General features: G+C 41.7%; 1 protein-coding gene across 1 annotated transcript; it reads right to left on the bottom strand.

Annotated features, from left to right (window-relative positions):
• Window positions 1–10,002: 10,002 nt before the first annotated feature.
• Window positions 10,003–13,976, bottom strand: LOC124291305 (zinc finger protein 554-like). The gene is made up of 4 exons (XM_046728278.1): window positions 13,907–13,976; window positions 12,177–13,030; window positions 11,393–11,657; window positions 10,003–10,276 (listed from the first exon to the last, which is right to left on the bottom strand). The coding sequence occupies exons 1-4, from the start codon at window positions 13,974–13,976 to the stop codon at window positions 10,053–10,055; spliced, it is 1,413 nt and encodes a 470-aa protein (XP_046584234.1). The 3' UTR covers window positions 10,003–10,052.
• Between the last annotated feature and the right edge of the window lie 12,537 nt (window positions 13,977–26,513).

The following is a 26,513-nucleotide window of genomic DNA, read 5'->3' as shown; positions in this document are numbered from 1 at the left end:
TACATTATCAACATTTGAGGACGTAACTAGGACCTTCCGTGTCTTAGCTGCCAGACAAGACGCCATGGGCCATCAGCTGGAGCGACTGGTAAACTGTCTGGCCATTTGTAGTTAGGAATCAGGCCGATCACTCGGTAAGGTAGAACCATCGCTGGAGTGCCCTAATACAAGCCACTGAGGACACAAATAGGGCTGCCCATCCAGCTTGTCTCTGCTGGGACAGGTGATGGCTGAAGCCCCTGACTCGCATCCCCAGGTGATGAAGGTGTAGGACACACATGGGTGGGACATTCAACGACTACGCTACCCGAAACAAGCCATTCGAATTCATGCGCTGTGGCTTCAAAAAGGAGTGCAGAGGTCTGTTCAACTATATATTTCAAAGCAGGACTTTTGCCACTGTGCTAGACGTTTTGTCGGAGCTAACATTGTATTTCCTTGGAAACGTATATCACTATCATGGAAGGCCTTTCCCGTCTGCCATGTCAAACAATATCAGGACATGCACTACTGGCTTTCAGGACAAAGCAGATGCTTGAGAAGTATTTTATCATATAAATATACCAAATGTATTAAAAGAAACATTTAAAAGTTATATTCCCAGTTCTTAATGATACCAGTGCATTCCCCATCCTTGTAGTATTGGCCATCGTAAAAACAATCTTCGGTAGTCCATTTTGGATATTTTTGAAAATAACAACCGTTGGCTGCTATTTACTGCAATAGCCCAATTACCCACAGTTCTTGTTTGGGCCATGCATCTAACCGCGTGCCAAAACTATTCTCATATTATCAAAGGAATATTTGCCTGACCAGTTGTATACATCATACTTACCGATGCCACTGCTGTGTCTCGCCACATCCTTTCTCATAGAATTCATTGTATTCTTGATTTCACCTGAAGTCAGAAAAAAGGGTTGTCATTTTAGGCATTATAATGAGATGAAAGTTGATTTGTTTAACGCCACATCCAGTCAAATCTTCATGCTTCATGATAACGGGGGTCAGTGGGGTAGCTTAGTTGTTAAAGTGTTCGCTCGTCACGCCGAAGGCCCGGGTTCGATTCCCCACATGGGTAACAATGTTTGGAGCCCATGTCTGGTGTCCCCCGCCGTGATATTGCTGGACTATTGCTGAAGGTGATGTAAAACTACACTTACTCACTCACTCACACATAACAGCGGCCTGTTAATAGTCGTGTCTTCACGAGACAAAACGTGAGAGTGACAGCACGAGTAAACAAACCCGTCATCGAGTGCGAGGATACAATCAACCAGTTGTACATTGTACATCTAGATTATGCTCATTTAACTGGGCAGTTTGGTGTATACACTGAAAGTCATGACAGTGTAATGGTGGCCAGACTAACATAGCTACACTCTAGAAGGTGTATTTGTTAATTGCCAATAATCTACCAACAATGGATTAAGTGTAGTTATTCAATGCAGAATATCTATTATCTACAAACAACAAAGCCATATATACAATGGTCAAAGAACCTGTGAGCAAAACAGCAATTTCAAAACACGTTCATCATTCCTCACACAGCACGTTTACAGTTAGTTTACCGTATTTGGAGCGTTCACTTTCCCGTGCTGCCTCCAGCACATCCAGCCGGGATAACACCTGCTGCCATGGATCCTGGTCGGGGGCTACACACAAAACATGGCATCCGTGAGAAAATGAAGTGTCAACAATCTACAGTAAACCCTGGATACCACCAACTGAAAAACGATGCTCTTCCATCAACCCGTGATGCAACCGACTGTAAGACAACGATCCCTTATCAACCCCTCATTACCAAACTACTGTGAAAAGATGTTCCTTTATCGACCTTGATAAAGAACCGGCTTCAATACAACGCTATTTGATCCTCTCCATAGTAATACAACCTGCTGTAATACGACGTTCTTTCAACAACCCCGATTATAACTAACCATTATACGAGGCTCTTTTAACAGCCCCGATTATAAGCTACCTTTGCACGACGCTCTTTTAACATCCCCGATTACAACCTACCATTGCACAACGCTCTTTAAACAGCCCCGATTACAACCTACCATTGCACAACACTCTTTTAACATCCCCGATTACAACCTACCATTGCACGACGCTCTTTTAACAGCCCCGATTACAACCTACCATTGCACGACACTCTTTTAACATCCCCGATTACAACCTACCATTGCACGACGCTCTTTAAACATCCCCGATTACAACCTACCATTGCACGACACTCTTTTAACATCCCCGATTACAACCTACCATTTTACAACGCTCTTTCAACAACCCCGGTTATAACTAACCATCATACGACGCTCTTTCAACAGTCCAGATAACATCCTTGTGTAAGACGAGTCTCTTTTAACAACATCGATTACAACCTAATGTAAACAACGCTCTTTTATCAACCACGAATACAACCTACTGTGAGACGATATATACACCCCGAATTAATAGTCATGAACGTACCATCCTGGGTCGAATTCTGAGCCTCTCTGTTGTCCCATCCAGGTGGAGGTGGGAACAGTCCGCCATGGTTGAAGCTGAGCACCGCTAGTACCGGCACACCAAGAAGGAACCAGAGACTGAGACACGCTATAGGGAGCTTCATGACAGACATATTTCTATCCTGCTTGTCCTACCGCTGTTGTCCTTATTTATACACGTAATAATACTATGGGTGACGCCATGGTATTGTTGTGATCGGTGCGTAAAGGGTATTTGATCAAGAAATATTACATGAGATGAAAGATGCTTAAGGTTCTTGCAACGTTTTGCTAAAGTTTTTCTTTCAACTTTCAATACAAGTGTGTCACGTATATTCGCGCAGATGTTCGAAGGTTGCCTGTTTCAACTAACAGCATTAGAAGGAGATCGATATCGTTGATTGGCATTTGTGGGAACCAGTGCTCACGACAGCCTCCATTGTTTCACATATTCATGAAGCAGTTTATACCGAGGCAGCAAACCTTGCCCTACTTTGACACAAAGTGTTTTGATAAGTATGACCTTGTCAGCCATAACATCTAAAGAATTGGTGCAGAGAGGCGACTTTGCGTTTAACTTTACGAGATCTCGCCATGGATAAGTGCGTGACCCAATAACATTGTGTAGAATGTGTATTCTCTGAGTGTGCCTGCTAATAATGAATATTGGCTGTAACAACCATTTATTGAAATCATTTCAACAACATTAAACAAACCCATTAATGACTTACTTGTGTACATTGTCTGAAGTGATAGGCAAATAGAAATATAGATGTTTTCGTATGTACTTGAAATTTGAACTAATTGTTGTTAAATTTGATTCTGTTTATTTAACCATCACGCATTTTTACAACTTTTTGTAAGAAAATAACCAGTGGCTGTGTAAATTTGTGTGTGGGATGTGGACGGAAGGGGGTGGGGACTTTGTTAAATATATGCTTGGGACAGAAAGGAATGTACGTACAGCTACATTACCCCTGTCATATTTGAAATGTTGAAAACAAAGTTATGACGGAAAATAAATTTCGCAAAATCTTCTGATTTTCAAAGAGGGGGTGTCTAATTTATCAGTAAGCAGTTATTTATCACGCCATATCTTTTCATTTTATAATATTTGTAATCAACTTATATTTTGAAAATACAAACCCTTTCGAATGTACACATGTCTCGCTCTTACAGTTTTGTGCTTTGAGTAAGAATGTTATTTCGTACTCAAGAGTAGGCAGAGCAGCATTATATACTAAGCAGCAAAAGAAACGTCAGTTTGGAATTTTCTGTCGCAGAAACGGATAACTGTAAACTGATTTAATGTTTTGATTGTATATTTTTGACAACATCTTTCAACTTCACCTGAGCAAAGACATTCCAATGGAACCCAGGAAATGGTCTAAAAAACGCAACCTGATCTCGGGGATGGTACGGTGTTCTCCATGTCTTTCATGCAACTCATGCTGCACGTGCTGTTCACAAGGACAAGCCCTATAAAAATGCACCCCCAAACCTGGTTGAAACATTCACATTACAACGTCAGCAGGATGCCGCGACTCACGACAGCTCAGAGGCACCAGGCGCTAGGAAGACTTGAAGCTGGCCACACTGCACAAGCCGTTGCCAATCACTTCCAGGTCAACGTTCGGGCCATCTACAGGATGCAGCATGTTTCCGGGCCACCAACACCACAAATGATTGCCTCCATACTGGCAGACCAAGGGTGACCACAAGACGACAAGACCGCCAATTGTGCGACAGCATGTCCAGAATCCCTTCATGCAGGCATCCGAAACAGCACGCCAGACAGTGGGAACACACGGAAGACTAATCAGTACTGATACAGTACACCGACGGCTTAACAGCGGGAACCTCCATTGCCGTAGACATTACCGTGGACCTATCTTCACCCCTAGTCATCGGCGTGAACGTCTACAGTTTGCCCTACAACACGAAAACCGGCGATACAGGCAATGGAGAACTGTTCTGTTCACAGATGAGAGTCGGTACTACGTATCAACTGCAGATGGCAGAACAAGAACACAGCGACGACGTGACCAGCGTTACTCAGACCAATGTGTTATGGAAAGAGACTCATGGGGAGGTGCAAGCATCATGGTATGGGGTGGAATAGGCCTGAACCAGAGAATGGGTCCTGTGGTGTTCCAGAACCTTGGTCCAGGGAGAGGAGGCGGCATCACAGCGGTGCGCTACATCGACCAAGCTCTCAGACCCCACGTCATACCACATTTCGCACATCTCCGGAATAACATTTTCCAGCATGATTACGCCCGGGCCCATACTTCCAGAGCTACACGGGACTTCCTACAGCAGAACGGTGTCAACATTATGAAGTGACCAGCCCTTAGTCCTGATTTAAACCCAATTGAACATCTTTGGGATGAAATTCAGAGGAGACTGAATAATGTCATACCAAGGCCGAACACAGCCGATTTATTGCGCCAGGCTTTTCTCAGAGTGTGGTTCCCGGTGCCAATGGCCTTCATCAATCGATTGGTGCACTCCATGCATAGACGCTGTGCTGCAGTTATTGCCGCTCGTGGTGGTGACACTAGATACTGAGGTCAAGAGTCTGAATGGACTGCAAACGTTCACGTAATGTCTTGAAATTGTGCTGAGTTATTCATTGATGTGTCAAGATATTGTACACAAAAACTGGTTTGATCCGCTTATTATGTCGATTTCTGTAATTATTTGATTACAGTGCCTATCTAACTTTGAATTCGTACTGATGGGGTTTTTTTGCTGCTGAGTAGAGAACAGATGCTTATCGGGTGGCATAAAAAAATTAAATGAAGATGTTTGTTCTTTGCATCCTTCCGGTTCAGTGGTTGTACAACATCTTTGTGATTGTTGTTTCCTGCTCCTCTGACTGTGGTCAATGAGGTAGCTCTTGCCAATCATCAGAGAGATTCGACATGGACAAAATCACGCCATGGGTTCAGTATTAGATGGCAATGCCTTGTGGATCTCAACCTTCGTCACCGGGTCTGACAGAAATATAAGTGAAATATAGAGAGGAGTCTTTGACGAAGTCATACATAAGACATTTGACTTCATACGGCTTGCTGTCACTGGCATTTTAAATAACATCCACGTAATTAGGTGGGGTACAGGTACATCTGTGCCGCACGGTCCGCTCGATGACATTGTGACTTGACTCGTACTCCGAGTGAGTGTGATCTTGTCAAGGCACTTCTGGGTGATAGTCACCTGGGCCCTTATTCTCGAAACATTCGTAGCCCTAAATATTCTTAACTTTGATCGTAGCCAATGTGTTAAGAATGGGTTTAAGAAGTTCGTAGGGCTACGAACGTTCCGATAATAACTAACCTGCTTCTCAGACGCCAGGCTCAATAATGCATTGAGTGAGTGCCCGAGTGAGTGAGTGAGTGAGTGAGTTTAGTTTTACGCCGCACTCAGCAATAGTCCAGCTATATGGCGGCGGTCTGTAAATAATCAAGTCTGGACCAGCCAATCCAGTGATCAACAGCATGAGCATCGGTCTGCGCAATTGGGAACCGATGACATGTGTCAACCAAGTCAGCGAAACTGACCATCCGATCCCGTTAGTCGCCTCTTACGACAAGATAGTCGCCTTTTTAGGGCAAGCACATGGGTTGCTGAAGACCTATTCTACCCCGGATCTTCACGGGTCGCATTGGCCCGAGTTGCATTCCCAGTTTGATAGAAGATGCAGATGACATGATGTGAAGCCGGATCAAAGATGTTATAGTTGTGATAGGCCAGCTTAGTTGTATACTGCTCTTCACTACCAGTTGGTGATGGTACCACCAACACATCCTGCAGATCTTCACCTTTGATCGTTTTCTGTTTGTCAAATTCCTTTTCAGTTCTGGCTTCTTCATGCTTCACATGACTTGAACAATTTCATCCGATATATTGCCTGCTTTATGACATACACATATGTCATTGGTCTTTTTAGACGTGGAGAATTCAATGTTTTTATTGTGACACTCATCTGCAAGTGCTAGTCGTGTCACTGACCGAGTATTGGGTGCCAGAAACATTTGATTTTCAGAAACTTCTACAATAATGGGATAGCAGTTTTGGTAATCGATACAACACAAGTATCAAGGATTAAGTGTTACAATTCCTTTGGAGTGCTAAAGATGTGAAAAGAAAAAAAACAATATACGTGGTCAGTTATCCAAATTCTTAAGTTATGTGTCAAAACTTGTTTTTTATGCTTATTTCACAGCATTCAATGAATGCCATAATGTTCGTGGTATTTCTAGCACAATACCACTCTAGTAATGTAAAGAAGCATCGGAACACATTTTCAGAAAATGGTAGCGCTAAAATTTACGAGGTAAACATGTATGACATGTCGTATTGAAAATAGTATGTAACCATACACTTAACCCTTTTAAATGTTCAACTTGTCTGATTCAATAGTATGAACTGTTTCAGTCAGAGGTAGTTACAGTGATTTGAAACCTTTGATTTCATCAGAATTGCGTGGTATCCGAATGCATTCTAGAATATCTGAAGCGTTTATCAACGGAAACGGGTCCTCTTCAGTATTCATCTGTTGTAAGTAAATGTTCTCCTAAGTATTTTAATAACTAAACTTATTTCATAGTTCTATTAGTTTTTCTTGTGTTTTCTTTCTTAGTGTATAATAGTTGTTATTGACAAATGAAGGTTTCATGCTTGTTGTGTGTCCTGACACATTTTAACTTTGTTTCAGACATACTTGAAGCTTGGTTGGAGCGTCTCATCTTTGGTGTTACCTGTACAAATAAAACCTGTGCAACATCAAAGGGTGGACTCACAGAACGTGTGACAAGGGGCGTGTCTGTCTCGTGTCACCTGACAGGCAGTCAGGTGACCGAACGTGACAGAAACCTTGGCAACCAAGTCAGTGTACACAGACCTGGGGACTGAACCCGTAATCTGCAGTAGAGAACAAATATCCAAACCTCGCTGTTAACTGAGCCAAGGAGGTCTTTTTTAGACCATGTGCTAATTCAAGCCTGGCCTAAAGGGATTCGGTTGGGTCATCCTTCCTTCTACTGGTTCAACATTTCTACTTGTTTGTTTGTTGTTTAACGCCACACTCAGCAATATATGGTGAGCTACATGGGGCAGAAAGCAGGTTTCATATTGCACGATTCGCCCAAGCAGGGAAATCCTAACAATGTATATGTGACAGTATGTCATAAACAGGAAAATATTCAGACAGGATATATTAGATAATATTGTACTTCAATATATTTTAATGAAATATGCAATATCCTTTCTATAAAATCAGCCTTTGTCTATATCAATATCACTCATTAGTCTATGCAATTGCAGTCGCATGCAATCATACAACTGCACTAATCACCTATGCCTGGATGAACAATGTCCAGTAGACAATACTGAATGTTATTCTCCTGAATCTTGCTCTCACATAAAACAATAAGCATAACTCTCACATTAAACAATAAGCTGAACTCTCACTCATAACAGAGCGGCTTTTTATCACAGAACCAGCATACAAAATCTTTGTAACACTGGTTTTCGAAATACGTCTTCGGAAGAGTCTAGATAACCGCGCTCGTCCACTCCCCTGAAATATGTGATGTCAATCATTGGATCATCTGGTCCAGACTCGATCATTTACAGACCGCCATCATATAGCTTGAACACTGAAGCGTGCGGCGTCTAACAGCAAACGAACATATCACTGTGAGTAAATATTTCCATTTGGTTGCCAACGTCAACATATTTTTAAAAACCGGATTCGAAGCGGGTGATCATGAACAAATTTCAATCACTATCGAGGTTGAATTACCAATAGCAAAAGTCCCTATCATCCTTCGACAAAATGTCGTGCGGTGTCTGTGAGTCCCTAACGGTTGTCTGTGTCGTCCGTGCAAACCTACCACGTGCAAACACAAGAAAGAGCCATCTCATCTTCTGCTGTGGTCATGTGACCTAACAGTTGATTGACAATGTCATTCTGCAAGATCGATGTGGAATGGATTACTTGTGTACAGGCGAGGTTTCAAAGGGCGTTACTCTCACGATACGCGAACTGTCACAATACGCCCCTCGAAACACATTCGTCATTCCATACAAGATTTAATATCTGCGTATCACGATTAGGTAAAGACTAGGATTTGAATGTCAAGCTTGTGCCACTGGAACATAAGCGAGAGACATTCACTCTACTGTTAGTTTTGTTTCTTTAAAATAACGCAACGAATTCGGAAAAAACAGCTGCAGTTGAGAACTAAAAACCCCAGAATATGTAAAACTTTTGTTTAAAATATATAGTTGTTCTTTGCTTCAGTTATAGACATTTTAGCCACGTGTTTCCATATTACTAACATAAGATATTGCTAACATCAGATAACATTAAACTATAATATTTTCCATGCATATTTACGCCTTGGTAATATTCTTACCACCGAAGGTCATGATCCAAGCGTGAGTGAGTTTGATAATACGCCGCTTTTAGCAATATTCCAGCAATATCACGGCGGGGGACACCAGAAATGGGCTTCACACATTTCACCCATGTGGGGAATCGAACCCGGGTCTTCGGAATGACGAGCGAAAGCATGATCCAAGAGGTTATGGAAGGAACAAAGACTGTTTTCTAAACGACCAAAAGGCTGTTGGGCCAAAAGGAGGCAAACACCTGGAGTGACTGTGTGAGCTGACTTTAACCTTGCTTGAACAAATCCCCTGTATCTCCACAGCTCGCATTTTCGTAAACGTACACTGAACCATTGGCCTATCCCGTCTTCGCAAATTACCCGCCATTCTGCCTTATTAACACTTTTGCGACCAATCAAACGTCGACTCTTTGAAATGGTAGGGGAGGTAACTCGTGTTACTAAGAAACGAAGTTTTAATGGCCAAGAAGACATCCTTATCATCAAATTGGCGGTTTTTCAATATTAAATTTCTCGCAAAGTCGATCATAGTCAGTGGGACTGTCAGCTACATATTGCCAACCCAACTTTGAGCCAGGTTTGTAACGTGCATTGTCATTGGCACATTAGACCAAGTAGCGTAGCCAGTGAAGTTGGCAAATGGAAATCAAGGATGAGTAACTGGACATTGAGAGAGCCACGGGAATGGATCCAGGGATTTGTGTAGGTTTACCGAAATGCTTGGAGCTAAATAGGATGCTTTGAACTGCGTTTCGTGTGATCGCAATGGGGAAGGGATGCTCACCTCCAACGTATACCAGTTTGATAAAAACAAGGAGCACGGGCATGGTCCTAACAGACCTTGAAACACAATAATGGCGACCAGGAACAGGAAGAAAGAATGTTTATTGATGGATAGATGAAAATAAATTACTAACAGTTCTACAAGAGAATTAGTATCCGTATATAACACAAACCCCGTACATATGAACAGTTGCAGGTTAATAGCACAGGCAATAAATACTTCACATGCACAGACATTCAAACATGATTTTCTGCAATGATTTTCTTAAATATTCGTTTTCTAGTAGAAACACCATTCCGCCAAAAGCATGAATCTCGCATTAGTGGTTACTCTTCGTTGGTCTTGGTAACCCACATCTCACACTGGAACTGGGATGTGATTCTGGTGTGACGTCATAATGTGAGTTGTCAAGTCCGATTGGTGCAGAAAACTTACTCCACACAACTGACACATGACTGTTTGTTCCCGCGCATGCGTATTAACACGTGTGTTCTCCAGCACGTGCGAGCGTCGATGAGCAGTCAGGGTACTGGCCAGAGTGAACCCTTTACCGCAGATGTCACACTTGTGAGGCCGTTCACCTAAACAAACAAACAATACAGCGTCACATGAAGTACAAAACGGTTTTGGGAAATCGAATTCACGAGATGAATCGAAAATACAAACTTACGATAATTCAACAATAAGGAAGAAAATTCTGTAATGTTTAAACGAAAAACACTGAGCCACGAAAAAAGGAAGGTAACAAAAAGAACCACTGGTTTGTCTGGGCCTCGCATTTCGGTACCTTGAACTAAACTCTTGGGCCTAGATTTTCGAAGCACCCTTAGAGCTAAGATAGTCGTATGTTAATGTTTATGTATGGCACTAGGAGAGCTTCGAAAATACAGGTCCTGGATCCATTCGGGTGGTTCCGGCATTCTCAGATTACTTGCCCTTGATTACCATTTGCCAGCATAAATCTGGCTACGCAACTAGGTCTAAGGTGGCAATGAGAATGCGAATTACAACTCACTTTCAATGTCAACCACACGGCTCACGGTCCTTATGATTATGATCGAAATTGAGAGAAATTCACCGATGAAAATCTGACAAACACGCAGAAGAAACCCTCATAAATAGTTTTATCCTGAAATGGATGTCTTTAGGTTCGTTAAAACTGGCAGGTGGCGTCTATGCAGTAAGAGGTACATGCCGTGCCCTTCCCCTCATGTCGACGTTTGATTGGTCAGCAAGGTGTTAATGAAACTGAAGCGCGGGTAATTCTCGATTGCAAGAACCAAGGAAGTCGAACCAGGGGTAAGTGTAGGTTTACCAAAGGCAAGCCCAGGAAATATAGAGAATGTGCTGTGACTAAATACACGATAAATACGGGGAGCAATGCAATCATTCCTTTACAATACATAACCCGTGAAGGTCCGGGTTAGAATATTGATCTTCAGTAACCCATGCTTGTCGTAAGAGGCGACTAACGGGATCGGGTGGCCAGGCTCGCTGACTTGATTGACACATGTCATTGGTTCCCAATTGCGCAGATCGATGCTCATGCTGTTGATCACTGAATTGTCTGGTCCAGACTCCATAATTTACATACCGCCGCCATATAGCGGGAATATTGCTGAGAGCGGCGTAAACCTAAACTCACTCACTCACTCACTTTACAATAGGTTTTCACTACGGCCTGTGGCCTGTTTTACCTGTATGTGTGTAACAGTGTATCTTCATGTCGATCTTCTGGTGGAATCCCTTCCCGCAGTACGGGCACAGGAAGGGCTTGTAGTTAGTGTGAGTGCGCATGTGCGTGTGAAGGTTGGAGGCTCTGTTGAAGGCCTTGTTGCACGTGGCGCACACGTACGGCTTGAAGGTCGTATGGGTCAAACGATGGCGTGTCAGATTGCCTGGCTGGCGGAACGCTCGACCACACTGCTCACATTTGAAGGGTTTGTCACCTGTGTGAATGCGCTGAAAACAAATAGTCCCGTGTTCAATGAATTCGACAACATCTGAATCAACCTATGATAAGCACATCGTATAACCATGACGTTGACATGTTTGAATTTGTTATCATCAAATTTAATGTATCACTCATTCACCGATTCTGGTTTTCTTTCTTCGTTAAACTGCTTACTTTGAAAATGCACAGTTGACATACTGGGACCTAGTTTCATGGAATGATCTGTATATACATGGTGTTACAAACCACTAACTGACAGACCAGTCAAGATCCGGGTTAGAATTGATCTTCAGTAACCCATGCTTGTCGTAAGAGGCTACAAACGGGATCGGGTGGTCAGGCTCGCAGACTTGGTTGACACATGTTACCGTATCTCAGTTGCGTAGATCGATGCTCATGTTGTTGATCACTGGAGTGTGTGATCCAGACTCGATTATTTACAAACCGCTGCCATATAGCTGGAATATTGCTAAGTGCGGCGTCTAAATGCGTGTAATGTTTCTGCAAAAGTAACTACATGTACGTACCTTGTGAGTGACGAGTGTGTTGCTCCTTGAGAACGACTTGCCGCACGTGTCACATTTGTACTTCTTGACCGGTGGGGGTTTGTCTGTGTGGGTCCGCCGATGGTGCAGTCCCTCCAACTGTAAGAACGCCGGGTGCAGTCCACCCACCCCATGTGTCACCCCACCCAAAGGGAAATGTCGATTCGACTTTGGGTACAGCCTTCCGTAAGGGGTGTGCTGCTCTGGAGTCAGATCACGCTTCATCACTGAAGCTACACCGGGCATGTGGGCACTCATTACTTCGGTGTCCGGTTGTCTGAGTTTCTGAACGTCATAGTCATGTTTAATTTTATTGTCATTTCTTTGAGGTGTACAGTCTATTTCAGATTTGCAGTCATCAGATTCAGAGTTGTCTTCATTTCTGGGCGATTTCTGAAGAAGCTTTGAAAGGTTCATGAGGTATGTTGTAAATGGAATGCTGGTGTCAACAGTTGTCCAAGGACATGTCGGATCACTAGGGACTCCTTTAACACACACAGTGGGTAAGGGAGGAAGAGAGATTGCGAATGCTGGTGATGGGTACATCTGAAGAGGTGGAGTCGAAAGAGCGTCTGTCTTCTGAAGGGTTCTGAACATTGGATGGGGGTACATCTGGCCGTAAGCTACTTCCGGTGTTAGCTTACTGTGCGTGGAGGTCGTGTTATATCTTAGAATCGGCTCGAATGCTGACCTCTCGGACAGGTTCAGAGGTGATGACACCTTGTCGTCGCGTTGATGTTCAGGTGACGTAGATGTGTCAGAACATGCCATGCTGTCGGCGACGCCGCTGTCGCCACAGGAGTCGACGGAAGACGTCTCTGATTCGTCCTCTGGTACTAGAAGAAAGAACAGGGGCTTTATTTGTGAAGTACCGATTGTAATTGGTGTTTAGGACAATGTTTTCTCCTAAATGAAGCTCTCACTCTATGACTGAAACAATACCAAAGCCCTCTGTGTGATACACAGCCGAGAGATCGGAAATCATCATAATCGTGTAACGTTAGTGTTCAGAGAAGTGGTTACATCGCATCAATCATATCCGTTTAACAGACTTCGCCCCACTCAGAGCTTTATTTTAACCACAATGCGTACACACGCCTGGAACAATGATAAGCTGTAACATTTACATACAAAGTAGTCATTCATGAAAATTGTATACCTTTCAAATCTATATAAAAATAATTCTTCTCAATGGGACAGGCCAATATTGAAATTACACAAACCGGAATTACACAAATGGATTATCGAGTTATGTATTTTGTAGCTCCTCCGTCTCCATAGCTCTTACTACCCTTTCAATTTTTTCGGTCTTCTTCTTTGTATCGTGGGATATCATTCAGTTTTAGCCACCATAGGGGGCAAGCAAAGTTAGATCAATGTCATATATTGGCGCCATTTCCGAAAGATACATGGGAGATATATGAAACAAAAGTCGGGTGTCCGGGGGTACAGGTATATGCGGGACAGTTGTTTCCGTTTGTATCCAAGCGTCTGAATATACTGATGTCGATATGGACAGGATGCCGCACAACTCCAATACCGGTTTTGAGCAGACTGACGTTCAGATCTCACGGAAAGTGCGACCATTTGATGTCGATCCAATCAGAACATCGGACTATCTCCTAACTGTCGAAAAGGGAACTTTTACCATTATTGAAGTGTAGAATTGTGTATTTTCAAAATACAAATATGTAAAAGGGGCATATTCTTACCTTCTTGTTCCTTGTACAAAACCTCCAGTAGTTTCTTTCTCTTGCCGCTCATTAGGAATGATTTGGGCATATCGGATTAGCTGTGATGTGTTGTGTACAGTTAAACCGCTCACCTAAATCTGCAACCCCTAATCCAAAGTATCTACCTTATTCTCACTACAGAACGGCGGGTGTTGAGGCTCGGCCAATGAGAGGCGAGACCGTGACCAATCAAATTCAGCGTTGCTCCTTTTAACGGCGATGGACACCCGTGAACCGCTGCCCATCAGGAAACCGAATGATTTGATTGGTTGATGAGCACGGATCTACTGATGCCTCCGTATATTTTAGCCCGTCTTTGTTTGAATAAAGTTGTGCTTGGTAGGGAAACATAACATTAATATTTGTTTCAGCTGTATTATATTCTTGTACTTATATTATCTTTCTGGTGCTTCCCACTAACCGACTTTGAAAAAAAGACCTGTTAGTAGATATCTGCGCATGAAACAATTCAATATTTGAAGGTATGAAATGAAGAATGGTGTCTTTGAGGCCTCACATGGCAAGATGAATTGTACTTGTAAATTATGTATTAAATACGATGTATAAATTAGGTGTAAATGATTTTTTAAAAGCACGGACATGAACTCCTTCCTAAGCTTATTCTTCTTCTAATTATTAGTAGTTTCTATGCTTAGTAGTAGTAGAAGCAGCAGCAGCAGCAACAGTAGTAGTAGTAGTAGTCGTAGTAGTAGTAGTAGTAGTCACTGACACCTACATCCTACTCCCTTATACCATTGGGAAAGACTACAATAATTAGTTCATCACAAAGCTGTTTCGTGCCGCCAAGGTGTACAAAAAAACAACCACGCATATAGCTCAAATTAAAAGAAATTCGGGCACTCCTGAGAGTTATAGGAAGTAAAATATTTGGAATAATGATAACATGTTAACGATTATGAAAAATATTGTCTTTTAAGTTTCTTTGTTATAACTGAAATTGATATTTACTTTAAGAACAAAATTTGGCTGTGTTTGAATAAAAGATACCATTTTAGCTGTATTTTTAATAATTCAGTGATTACATTTACTTTTCTGCATTTGCATGTTTATAAAAATAGTTTCGTAAGTGTATACATCGATACGAATTAAAAGAGACTATACTTCAATCGCTATCGACACAACAACTCGACTGATAACCTGTCTTAAGTGAGCGCTGGATTACGCGCTCAACTGGTAATGCTAACTTTAACTGGCATTTTGCATAAGATAACACCCAAACCGTGCTTTATTGAAATCAGGGACCCAAATTCGTGTCACAAGTTGATGCAGATTAATTTAAAACTGGCAAATCTTATTAGCGGAGACACTATTGGTAACAAATACATCAGCATACTGTGTCAGACGGTAGCTGAACGCGCACAGACCTCGAGGCAAAATACCCTATGTTTTAAAGCCAGATTATCATAGCGAATACTGTCGTTGTTTGTAAGTATATCAGGGCACTGAAGCAAACATACTTTCCGTAAAACCATATGTTCTGTGTAAGTAACAAAACTCGACAGATTCAACAATAGCGTGGATTAATTCCTATTAGGAAAGGATGGGATTAAACACATTGATTAACAAAGGGTTGGCGCTGGATTAAGATGATCTTAATACCAAATAATATTCAGTGTATGTATACAGATCATATAACTGACAACTGACGTATGTTGGTGATGGTTCAGTAAACTTCTCCAGATGGATTCGTTGTTTCAACTTTGACCAATATTTCTGTGATAATATGAGCGATAAAAGGTCCAAATGATGCAGGTGTTACACGTATAACTGTAGACTTGAAGCCAGGGTATAATGCTGACAAACCTGAAAACAATATCAACCAAAAGACGGATTCGAACCCGCCACCACAACTCCCGCATGCGTAAGGGCGGAACTCTGCAGGGCGAATTTCTAAGATGATTAGGCTAAGCGTGTCACCTCATGTAATGCTAATGATAGGTTTCATTGACACTTACAGTATTGGTTTTAACTATGTCCCAAACTCATTTGTTGGGGAAAGTATAGTATATGACACTGTTTGCATCTTACATGCATCGTTACAAGCTATGACCAGCCATGTAGCAGGTATCGCGGTCGGTTGCCAGTTCACACTGACATCGATCGCTGTTCGCCAGGTATGTCCGAAACATAAATAATCACTCTCTCACTCACCGAAACTGTAGTAACTAACTTCAAAGACCAGTTGCGAAATGACAGGCTCCCGAATAATGTACAGAGTAAACCTATGTTCCAACATAATGTTAGGGATATCCATATAATTTCATATGGCTAATTTGGCTAACATGCCTGGTAAAAGAAAGTATGGACCCAGGTGTTGTGCTGGCTAAAGGTGAAACATAACCAGAAATGGTCATTCGGTCTTCATGTTTTGGATATGGGTATACAGTTGTTTCGGACCTTAAGTTTACAGTGTTTCGGACCTTAGGTTTACAGTGTTTCGGACCTTAAGTTTACAGCGTTTCGGACCTTAGGTTTACAGTGTTTCGGACCTTAGGTTTACAGTGTTTCGGACCTTAAGTTTACAGCGTTTCGGACCTTAGGTTTACAGTGTTTCGGACCTTAAGTTTACAGCGTTTCGGACCTTAGGTTTACAATGTTTCGGACCTTAAGTTTACAGCGTTTCGGACCTTAAGTTTGCAGTGTTTCGGGACCTTAAGTTTGCAGTGTTTCGGACCTTTAGTTTGCAGCGTTTCGGACCTTATGTTTTAGCGTTTCGGACCTTAAGTTTACAGCGTTTCAGACCTTAAGTTTGCAGCGTTTGGGACCTTAAGTTTACAGTGTTTCGAACCTTATCTTTTAGCGTTTCGGACCTTAAGTTTACAGTGCTTCAGACCTTAAGTTTGCAGCGTTTCGGACCTTAGGTTTCGGTGTTTCGGACCTTAAGTTTACAGTGTTTCAGAAGTTATATTTGCAGCGTTTCGGACCTTAAGTTTACAGTGTTTCGGACCTTAAGTTTACGGTGTTTCGGACCTTAAGTTTACAGTGTTTCGGACCTTAAGTTTACAGTGTTTCGGACCTTAAGTTTACGTCGTTTCAGGCCGTATGTTTGCAGCGTTTTGGCGTCTGTTTCATCCTGGTAACGTGTTGATAACATTAGTAATATTTGAGTCCAATCAAATATTCAGGCGTGTACTTTCCGGCCTGGCAGTTTATACAGAATCGGGTGTTCGATATTGTGATTATCATTATAGTCCGCCAGGACAACAATACAGTTCTGAAGTATCAGTGGGCCCTTCGGCAATACAGGGGCCTAATATAAGTGTTCCTCCCTACCCATACTACAGCGACTTACAGCCACCTGATACTGGTGAACTATGTGCATCATTCCTTAAGTATTACCACGTTAGTGTAACCAATCACAGATGATCCTAAATGATCAAAGATTAGCGCCATACGCCTTCTAGGTGAGATTTTTATAAGCGATAATCCCCTAATCCTGACAGATCCAGTTGTTTCCCCGAAATCCGAAAGTTCATGAGATTAGCTCCGCCGAACAAGGTTGTTTAACCCAAGTTGGTGTAAGCTTACGTGGAACAGCGGCTTGCGAGGCTAGATTACCTTTACAGTCTAGTCAAGTGTCGCTGTGGTTCTCTGTTATATCAGGAAAGCCAGTCTTTCAAAAGCAGCACCTTACCAATACCTCGCAGTAATCAACAAACGGGGCTACCTAAACCAACTGACTCCAAAGGATCACCACATACTTTATTAAAGACAGTTTAGTTCTAGAATTTCTCTCTGTAAAGAAATGTGTGCTTTATTAAAATTCATGCCTTAACCACCATCTTCCTATCCATGATAACAGGGAGGAGGTAAATGCACCTCAATAGAATGTATAACCTTTATAACAAAGAGAGACATTGGAGATGGATTTCAATATCTTTTTATGCGTTCAGTATTTGAACAGAAACACGCCAGTATCCTTCATCCAGCTCTTTGAAAAAACAAGTCTGCTTAAAATCTGCAACCTGTTCAACGCACATATAGTTTCAATAATTCTGAGCCAAACACGGAATATTTTTTTAACCACACCCAACTTGTTTATATCAATGCGTTCGATTTCTTGCATCTGATTTATGTTAAAATCCATCTGTGTAAGTATTTATATCATCTATGAGCCAATATGTTGCTGATGAGTGTAACAAAGGTCTGTTCTGTCAGCACTCAGCATCATGTGCTGTATGGACACAGTGTAGCAACGTGACAGCCAGAATCATGACAGTCCAGTGTGGTGTGGTGTTGTGACAGCCAGAATAATGACAGTCCAGTGTGGTGTCGTATGGTGTTGTGCCAGACAGAATCACGACAGTCCAGAGTGGTGTGGTGTTGTGACAGCCAGAATCACGACAGTCCAGTGTGGTGTGGTGTTGTGCCAGACAGAATCACGACAGTCCAGTGTGGTGTGGTGTTGTGCCAGACAGAATCACGACAGTCCAGTGTGGTGTGGTGTTGTGCCAGACAGAATCACGACAGTCCAGTGTGGTGTGGTGTTGTGCCAGACAGAATCACGACAGTCCAGTGTGCGTCGTGTGGTGTTGTGACAGCCAGAATCACGACAGTCCAGTGTGGTGTGGTGTTGTGCCAGACAGAATCACGACAGTCCAGTGTGGTGTGGTGTTGTGCCAGACAGAATCACGACAGTCCAGTGTGGTGTGTCCAGTCTAGCGTGTTGTGCCAGACAGAATCACGACAGTCCAGTGTGGCGTGTGGTGTTGTGCCAGACAGAATCACGACAGTCCAGTGTGGCGTGTATGGTGTTGTGCCAGACAGAATCACGACAGTCCAGTCTAGCGTCGTAGGGTGTTGTGCCAGACAGAATCACGACAGTCCAGTCTAGTGCCGTATGGTGTTGTTCCAGACAGAATCACGACAGTCCAGTCTAGCGTCGTATGGTGTTGTTCCAGACAGAATCATGACAGTCCAGTCTAGCGTCGTATGGTGTTGTGCCAGACAGAATCATGACAGTCCAGTCTAGCGTCGTATGGTGTTGTTCCAGACAGAATCATGACAGTCCAGTCTAGCGTCGTATGGTGTTGTGCCAGACAGAATCACGACAGTCCAGTCTAGCGTCGTATGGTGTTGTGCCAGACAGAATCACGACAGTCCAGTCTAGCGTCGTATGGTGTTGTTCCAGACAGAATCATGACAGTCCAGTCTAGTGTCGTATGGTGTTGTGCCAGACAGAATCATGACAGTCCAGTCTAGCGTCGTATGGTGTTGTTCCAGACAGAATCATGACAGTCCAGTCTAGCGTCGTATGGTGTTGTTCCAGACAGAATCATGACAGTCCAGTCTAGCGTCGTATGGTGTTGTTCCAGACAGAATCATGACAGTCCAGTCTAGCGTCGTATGGTGTTGTGCCAGACAGAATCATGACAGTCCAGTCTAGCGTCGTATGGTGTTGTGCCAGACAGAATCACGACAGTCCAGTCTAGCGTCGTATGGTGTTGTTCCAGACAGAATCACGACAGTCCAGTCTAGTGTCGTATGGAGTTGTTCCAGACAGAATCATGACAGTCCAGTCTAGTACCGTATGGTGTTGTTCCAGACAGAATCATGACAGTCCAGTCTAGCGTCGTATGGTGTTGTGCCAGACAGAATCTCGTACAGTCCGATGTAGTGCTGTATTGTGCCAGCCTGCATCATGCGGAGTCTAGTGTGGTGAGGATGTCTCATGCTCATCATTGTCAGATGATGATTAGAGTTGTTGAGTTGAAGAGTGAACACGCTTAAACGTTGATTCTTGCAACTTGCAAATGCCAGACACTTGTGACTCCGTCTCTGTTTAAATGAATTATAGAAGAATGGGCCACATTGCTTTCAACTGTTCCTACGTTCATTAAGTTGTTTTAGTAATTCAAACGTAAAAGACACGGCTTGTTTTCTTTGACATGTCTTGAGAGTTCTGACACTGTTATCAAGCAAATCGCTCTCACTGTAATAAAGAAGTTGTTTGTCCATATATTGTTCTCCATATTTATTTTATTTTGGCCACAGAAGCATTGCTTTTTCAGTTCATTATTCTATTGCATTGTCATGAACGGGGTCATAGACTGTACTGACTTACATCGTACCCGATGAGACTGTTAGGTAACAGCCATATGTTGCAGGCAGTCAAGCGAAGGGAAAACCGATTGACAGAAACCCCTTCAGGCCAACTGGCTGCGTTTAGACGATCACCTCACAAGATCGCTGATTATCTCCCTTAGTTCTAAACAGACGCCAGGTGCGTCAATCCGATTATGAAACTGACTACACACATGTTTTACTTCTTGTCATTGTTTAATACTCGAGGTGTTATTTGCTTAAGTTACGGGTATCTGAAACGCCATATCCACACCGTTTCTTCTTCATTTGTCACCAAAATCATTTTGACTTTGATTTACAAGAACATTGATCGCTGGAACAAGATTTGAAAAAAACCTGTTTCTTCTTTCACAGAAATCAAATAAATATTGTAAGCGAGCAGCAATATAGAAATGGTAAATGGCTGGTCATTATTTATGTTTAAGGAACGTATGATTGAATCAGGATGGATAAAAAGTTGTCGACACCATATGGTTGAACAAAACTGTTGTGTATTGCGCCACAGCGGTCGAAGTATTATGTTCACAGTTATTCAAATGTTTTTGTCTAAACACTCGAGAGCTAAAAAACATTCCATTACATTTCTAAATGCCGGGTGTTAAATTCCCCCAGGGTGTACCGCTACCATTTCGCAGTCAGTCTCACTTTGTCACCTTTAACATTTAAACCAGTTGCACGGACACATGTACATCTGTTAATATCAGCATGATTACATCTGCCGACAACTAACAATATATGTTTGTAGTTTGTCGCGCTGGGATATTATTGTACACAAGTGGCTGTCAACACAAGCGAGGTGATTACCCCATCTACATGAGCGTCCCACGGGAGGGGTGTGACGTTGTGAAACACATCACACCTTCACCGGGTTTATTAGCTTAATTGTCACTCAGATCACGTGGACAGTAGGAGGTCTCGGGACCTTGAACAAACCTCGTAGTGTAAGCTGCAAAATTATGATCATTTATGTTTGGTTTAGATGTGGGTGTTCAGAAAACTAAGTTGGTCACGTGTATTTCAGCAGACCCGATCCCATGCCTACAGTGCAACGAAGAATCATGTCTAAAACACATCAGTTTAGTTAGTATATTTATTACATGTAAGATGTTTTAAACGATTGTCCAGTCCAGACTCGATGGCTTACAGTCGTACTGGTGTGATGCTGGTGAACGCGGCGTCAAACAAACACATACACTCAAGATATCGTCAGAGTTGTAAATAGACTCTTCTCTCAGCAAAGTTTCTTTGGGATGTTACGGTTTTGTCGTTTCTGTTTACAAAATCGTTTGTTGAGCACATCGCGTAGACATTCCTTAGTCGAGGTGATACGCTTATGTTCACGTCTAGAATGTACGATATTAACAAAAAAATACAAGTGACAGGTCACTATTTGTTAAAACGGAGTATTTTTGCGAAGTAAGATCTTCGGCAAATTAGGATTTTTATTATTACGGAGGACCCAGTGATACCGACGTGGTCTGTTGAATGTACAACGTTCCAAAGAATGATCTGTTGACCAGTAAAAACTGCCAGCAAATTAGGAAACGTCTTCGCTCTCTGTAGTTTACAACAGGTACTATTCTGTACTTCGTTGGGATGTTATTTCATTGTCATGGGTAGCGCTGACATATATTTCATCAAAGAGAAGTATATGCATGTGTTTACATTTTATGTAATGGTGATTGTAGACCTCAGTACAGAATGAATATAAGCACTATTGACGACGACTGATGATGTTGAAAGGGAAACCTCTGATGGCCCTGAGAGAATGTAGCTTGTCTGGATGATGAGTGAGTGATTGAGTTTAGTTTTACGCCGCACTCAGCAATATTCCAGCTATATGGCGGCGGTATGTAAATTATCGAGTCTGGACCAGACAATCCAGTGATCAACAGCATGAGCATCGATCTGCGCAATTGGGAACCGATGACATGTGTCAACCAAGTCAGCAAGCCTGACCGCCCGATCCCGTTAGTCGCCTCTTACGACAAGCATGGATTACTGAAGGTCAATATTCTAACCCGGACCTTCACGGAATGATGAGTGAGAGAGAATCTTGTATATACTTCACAATTAAGACAGTGTGGTTTACTTCAACATGAAGGAAAGGGAGATATAGCTTTATGAATTATAACTATACATTACACGTCTTGTTCACATATTTCACAATAGCTTCCGAAAACCTTTACAGTTACTACTGAGTTAGCCTTTTCGATACATTTCAGCGTTATAAATCAATTTAGTTTTGTTATACGTTTTATGAAATACCTGATAAAATTCTAACAATGACTGTTGCCTTATATCTTGGAGCATTATGGTAACAAGGTCTATATTATACATACACATCGTTTCATGGCTATTCGTTGCTCCCTCATCAGGTGGATGGCGTTTATTTTATGTTGTCGTTTACTGAATCTAAAGGTTCGATGGTATAGCCTAACGGTTAAAGCGTTCTCTCGTCACACCGAAGATCTGGGTTCAATTCCCAACATTGGTACAATGTGTGAAGCCCATTTCTGGTGTCCCTTATCGTGATGTGATTGAAATATTGGTAAAAACGACGTAAAGCCATACTCACTCACCCAATCACTCACTAAATCTTAAAATATTAGGACATTACTCCCACAGCCAAACCTTCAGGCTGTTGTGTCATATGTAGCAAACAATATATAACAACGCAATCATACAAACACACACATATGTTCATGTTTGGCTGTTTACGTGTAACCGTTGTATGTAGTGATTACCTTTAGAGTACAGACACAAGCGTGGACCCAAGAGCAAACCTTTGTTACAAGGAACAATGATAAAATCAAACCAGGCTCCCGTGGGCCAGACTACCCATATAATTGCTTGCGATTGTCCGAGAAAACATGATGGTCAATTTCAACACGCGCCGGACACGCGCCCGTTACAATAACAGTGATTTAAACCAACCCAATCGATAAGCCAAACAACCCATGGGATGTTTTCACATCGCCGTCATTTCCATGCTTTTACGTCTTACGTAACCCAATGCGTCTACGTAAGAGATATTTGGCAATCTACGACTTCATCACAAGTCGATCAATATCCTATCACCTAACACAGGTAGGTATGGCAAGGTCTTCATCAAGATGGCTCAGGGGATGATTGTCACGGCGCAAGTTAAGTGCATGTTTTCATAGCAAATTAAACGAATCAGTTTGATCTTCTTATAGTTGAACGGCATTAAAAGAAATCAGCTAATCGGCAGATGGTCTTGCACGGAACACTTGTAAACAGAGGCTGAGCGCTAAAACAACATACGTACCCGATAAGGAATACGGCATTTTTTCTATGTCCGCTGTCACAAGTACAAATTGGTTAGGGTTTTAATTCGAGACGGATTAGCCACGAAAATAAGATACGCATCTGTCTTCTTGGCGTCAGCTTATTTCCAAGTGATTACAATAATGATTACGAGTAACTCACACCATTATACTATCATGTTGCGAGCACTAGCAGCCCCAAGAACAGTGCAGTTTACATACAGCACTGGCCATAAAACTAATGCTAAGAAGAAAAATACAAACACAAGGCTCTTATCTGCGTTTACATTTAAACTATATTATTTGAATAATAATACATTTATTAGTGTCAAATGTTTTGCGCCCAGGGCCAATCCTTTCCTGGCGGTACATGTGGACATCGGAAAGTATTTGTGGTACATACTCAGTTGCATATAAATATATATAAACAAGTGATTTCTGCTGCAGGTGTATTATATATAATAATATAGGTGCAGGTGCCTTTATATAAAGGAGATTTGACAAGAAGAAATATGTGGACTCATATTATATATATATATATATATATATATACATATCTATTATAACATGAATCATATATATTTTTTGTAAATTTTGTAAAATGAAATAAATTGGCAAAGTGTTGAACTGATGTGAGGTTTAATCCCCTACTAATCCCCTTTGTTTCACTATTAACTTTAATTAATTGTTTGACAACGAAACTGGCAAAGTGGGAGGACACCAGCGCATTGCACCCTTTACTAGCGTCTGAATCAGTTAAAACAACACGACACCCGGTGCCATCACTGATTTTCAGCGACCCATTTATATATTTCATAGATGATTTGCCCTCTATTAATCTCTATTTGAGGATAGTCAAGGCTAGATACTAATTTGTACTAAGGTTTTATATATAAGATGCATGACGTGCGCAAGATATATATAATCTTCTCCAGTCACTATCGTCTATTTAATATAATTTCTTTATTAATTTACTCTACCCCAAACAAGTCCAAAAAAGATGTTATCACGTAAATATTGTTGATATTTTCTTTGTATTAATATTATGCATTTACAATTGTTAGAACATTTCACATCATTAAGGCAGAGCAAACCGAAATGTCTGATATAGGGAGACATTTAGGACGTCTCTGACGAGCTGTTCTGCGAAACTGAGCATGAAATATTGATATTTGGTGTAATAATAATTACCAGAAATTTGCACTCATTGATGACGGCCGAAACAGGAATTGTAGTAAATGGATATCGATGTGATTGGTTGAAGACACTTTCACCACCTTGGACCAGGGTTGTATACTGATAAGTATTTAATATGATAATTAACAGTATCCTACTTGAAACTATGCTTGATGTCTAGACTCAACAAACCCTTATCAACGACATAGTTCAAAGTATGTGCGTACCATAGTGGATCTCTGTACGACTGACGAATTTGGCACGTTGCAATGAAAGACCCTGTCAGTATTTGATGTGTCATATGCATGGGGTTAAATTCGTCATTACAAGTTCTCAGTATCTTGGCAATCATTAAACTGGTATCGAGATCCGTTGACAAGCTCTACAAAAGGTTATACACTGTACTATGTTTAAAACTAACTTAGAATAACAATTGTTGAAATGCAGGACTCAATTTACAACAGTAGAAATGGCTTCACGTGCTTGGCACTGTAAATGCACATCCTCATCTGTTATTTGCTCATTTTTCGAACACAAAAGAAAACAAACTCTTTGACTACCTACATAAAAACATGTGTACGCGATTCACTCCTTATTTCGCACAGAGACTAATACTGTGTAAGTTGGCATAACATGTGTCAATGCTATAAGAATAATAAAGTAAGTAAGCAAGTAAGGACAGATTAGAATATACACCACCCGGCGAGTAGGCCTGAGACACGACGTGTCAGTGGGTTCATTTAAATATAGTCACCTATCTCAGTTAGTCAAGTGATCCCAATTATAACATATACTGGACAAAAATAGTTAGGGATATATTTAAATTTTGAAATTATGAATAATGATGTATTTATTCATTGACACACTGATACAATATTAATAATAAAAATACCAATATCCCTACCTTATTTTGCCCAGTATATGTTACAATGTCAATGTAGCTTTAAAGTCTATGTATGTTGAAAAAAATAAAAAATAAATAAGGTATTCAGTGACAAGCGTCAGAAACGCACTATTTACAATGCAAGTTGAAACTTTCTGCTCTTATACACAGCAGTAACAACTGCGGCTGGAGACATTTCACATAATGTTTATAAATAATTGTAGACTAGTAAATATGTTCTTTTCATTAAATTACTTGTACTTTTAGCAAACTGACGGGTCGCAATCACTGACCCCTGAAGTTGCATTGTATTGCACTATAGGCAATAAGAGACGGCACCCAGTATGGGCGTGACTGTTCATTTCGCTCTCCTGCGGCGCCAACGACCCTCGCTCCGTCGCCCGGCACGTGCTGTGGTTACATCACCCATGTCAGCAAACATTGACATTGTGTATCATTAATTGAGTGTTTGTAGAAGTTGGGTAAATAGCACTACAGTATGAAATCTGACAGCTTCCGCTGGTCTCGGTCTGAGATAATTGAGTTACGGTGGTGTTAATGACGTTGTCGAAACGGCCGCCATGCTGGTTGATGTGGACTGATGGCCACTGACAGGTGATGAGGAAGGTGTGGCTCTACGGCAGCAACCAAGGGCTGATCATTGACACAAGACCTGGTCTTATTGTACAACTGATATACATGTGAATGTATATATTCAAGAATGCAAAATATATTCCCGACAATCAAAATTTCATTACGTGCATATGTGTGTATACTTATTTCCTGATTTTAATTTGAGTGCATGGAAAGAGAAAAACTATTTTTTTGTTTCTAAAACACCCACACAATAAGCAGATAAATAAATCTCCATTGCAAGTCAACTGGTAGTCTGTCTCACAGTCCCCGAACCGCTTTTTTCCCGTGCCCAGACCTTTCTGCAATGCTAAAGCCCTCAATGAAGCAAGTCTCTATTTCCTAAGGTTCTGACTCCGATCTCACACCTCACCCGGGCTCCTTTTCAATTTGATAGGAATTATTTGTTTAAGTCGAGTTATCTGGTGACATACAGATTATGAACGTCATGGTTAGTAGAAGAAATGTTTGACTTGGTGAATATAAACGTCAAAACCAG

This window comes from Haliotis rubra, unplaced genomic scaffold (genome assembly GCF_003918875.1).
Source record: "Haliotis rubra isolate DU_JTF1 unplaced genomic scaffold, ASM391887v1 Scf49, whole genome shotgun sequence".
Classification (NCBI taxonomy): Eukaryota; Metazoa; Mollusca; class Gastropoda; order Lepetellida; family Haliotidae; genus Haliotis; species Haliotis rubra.
This window is presented reverse-complemented; position numbering and strand designations above follow the sequence as displayed.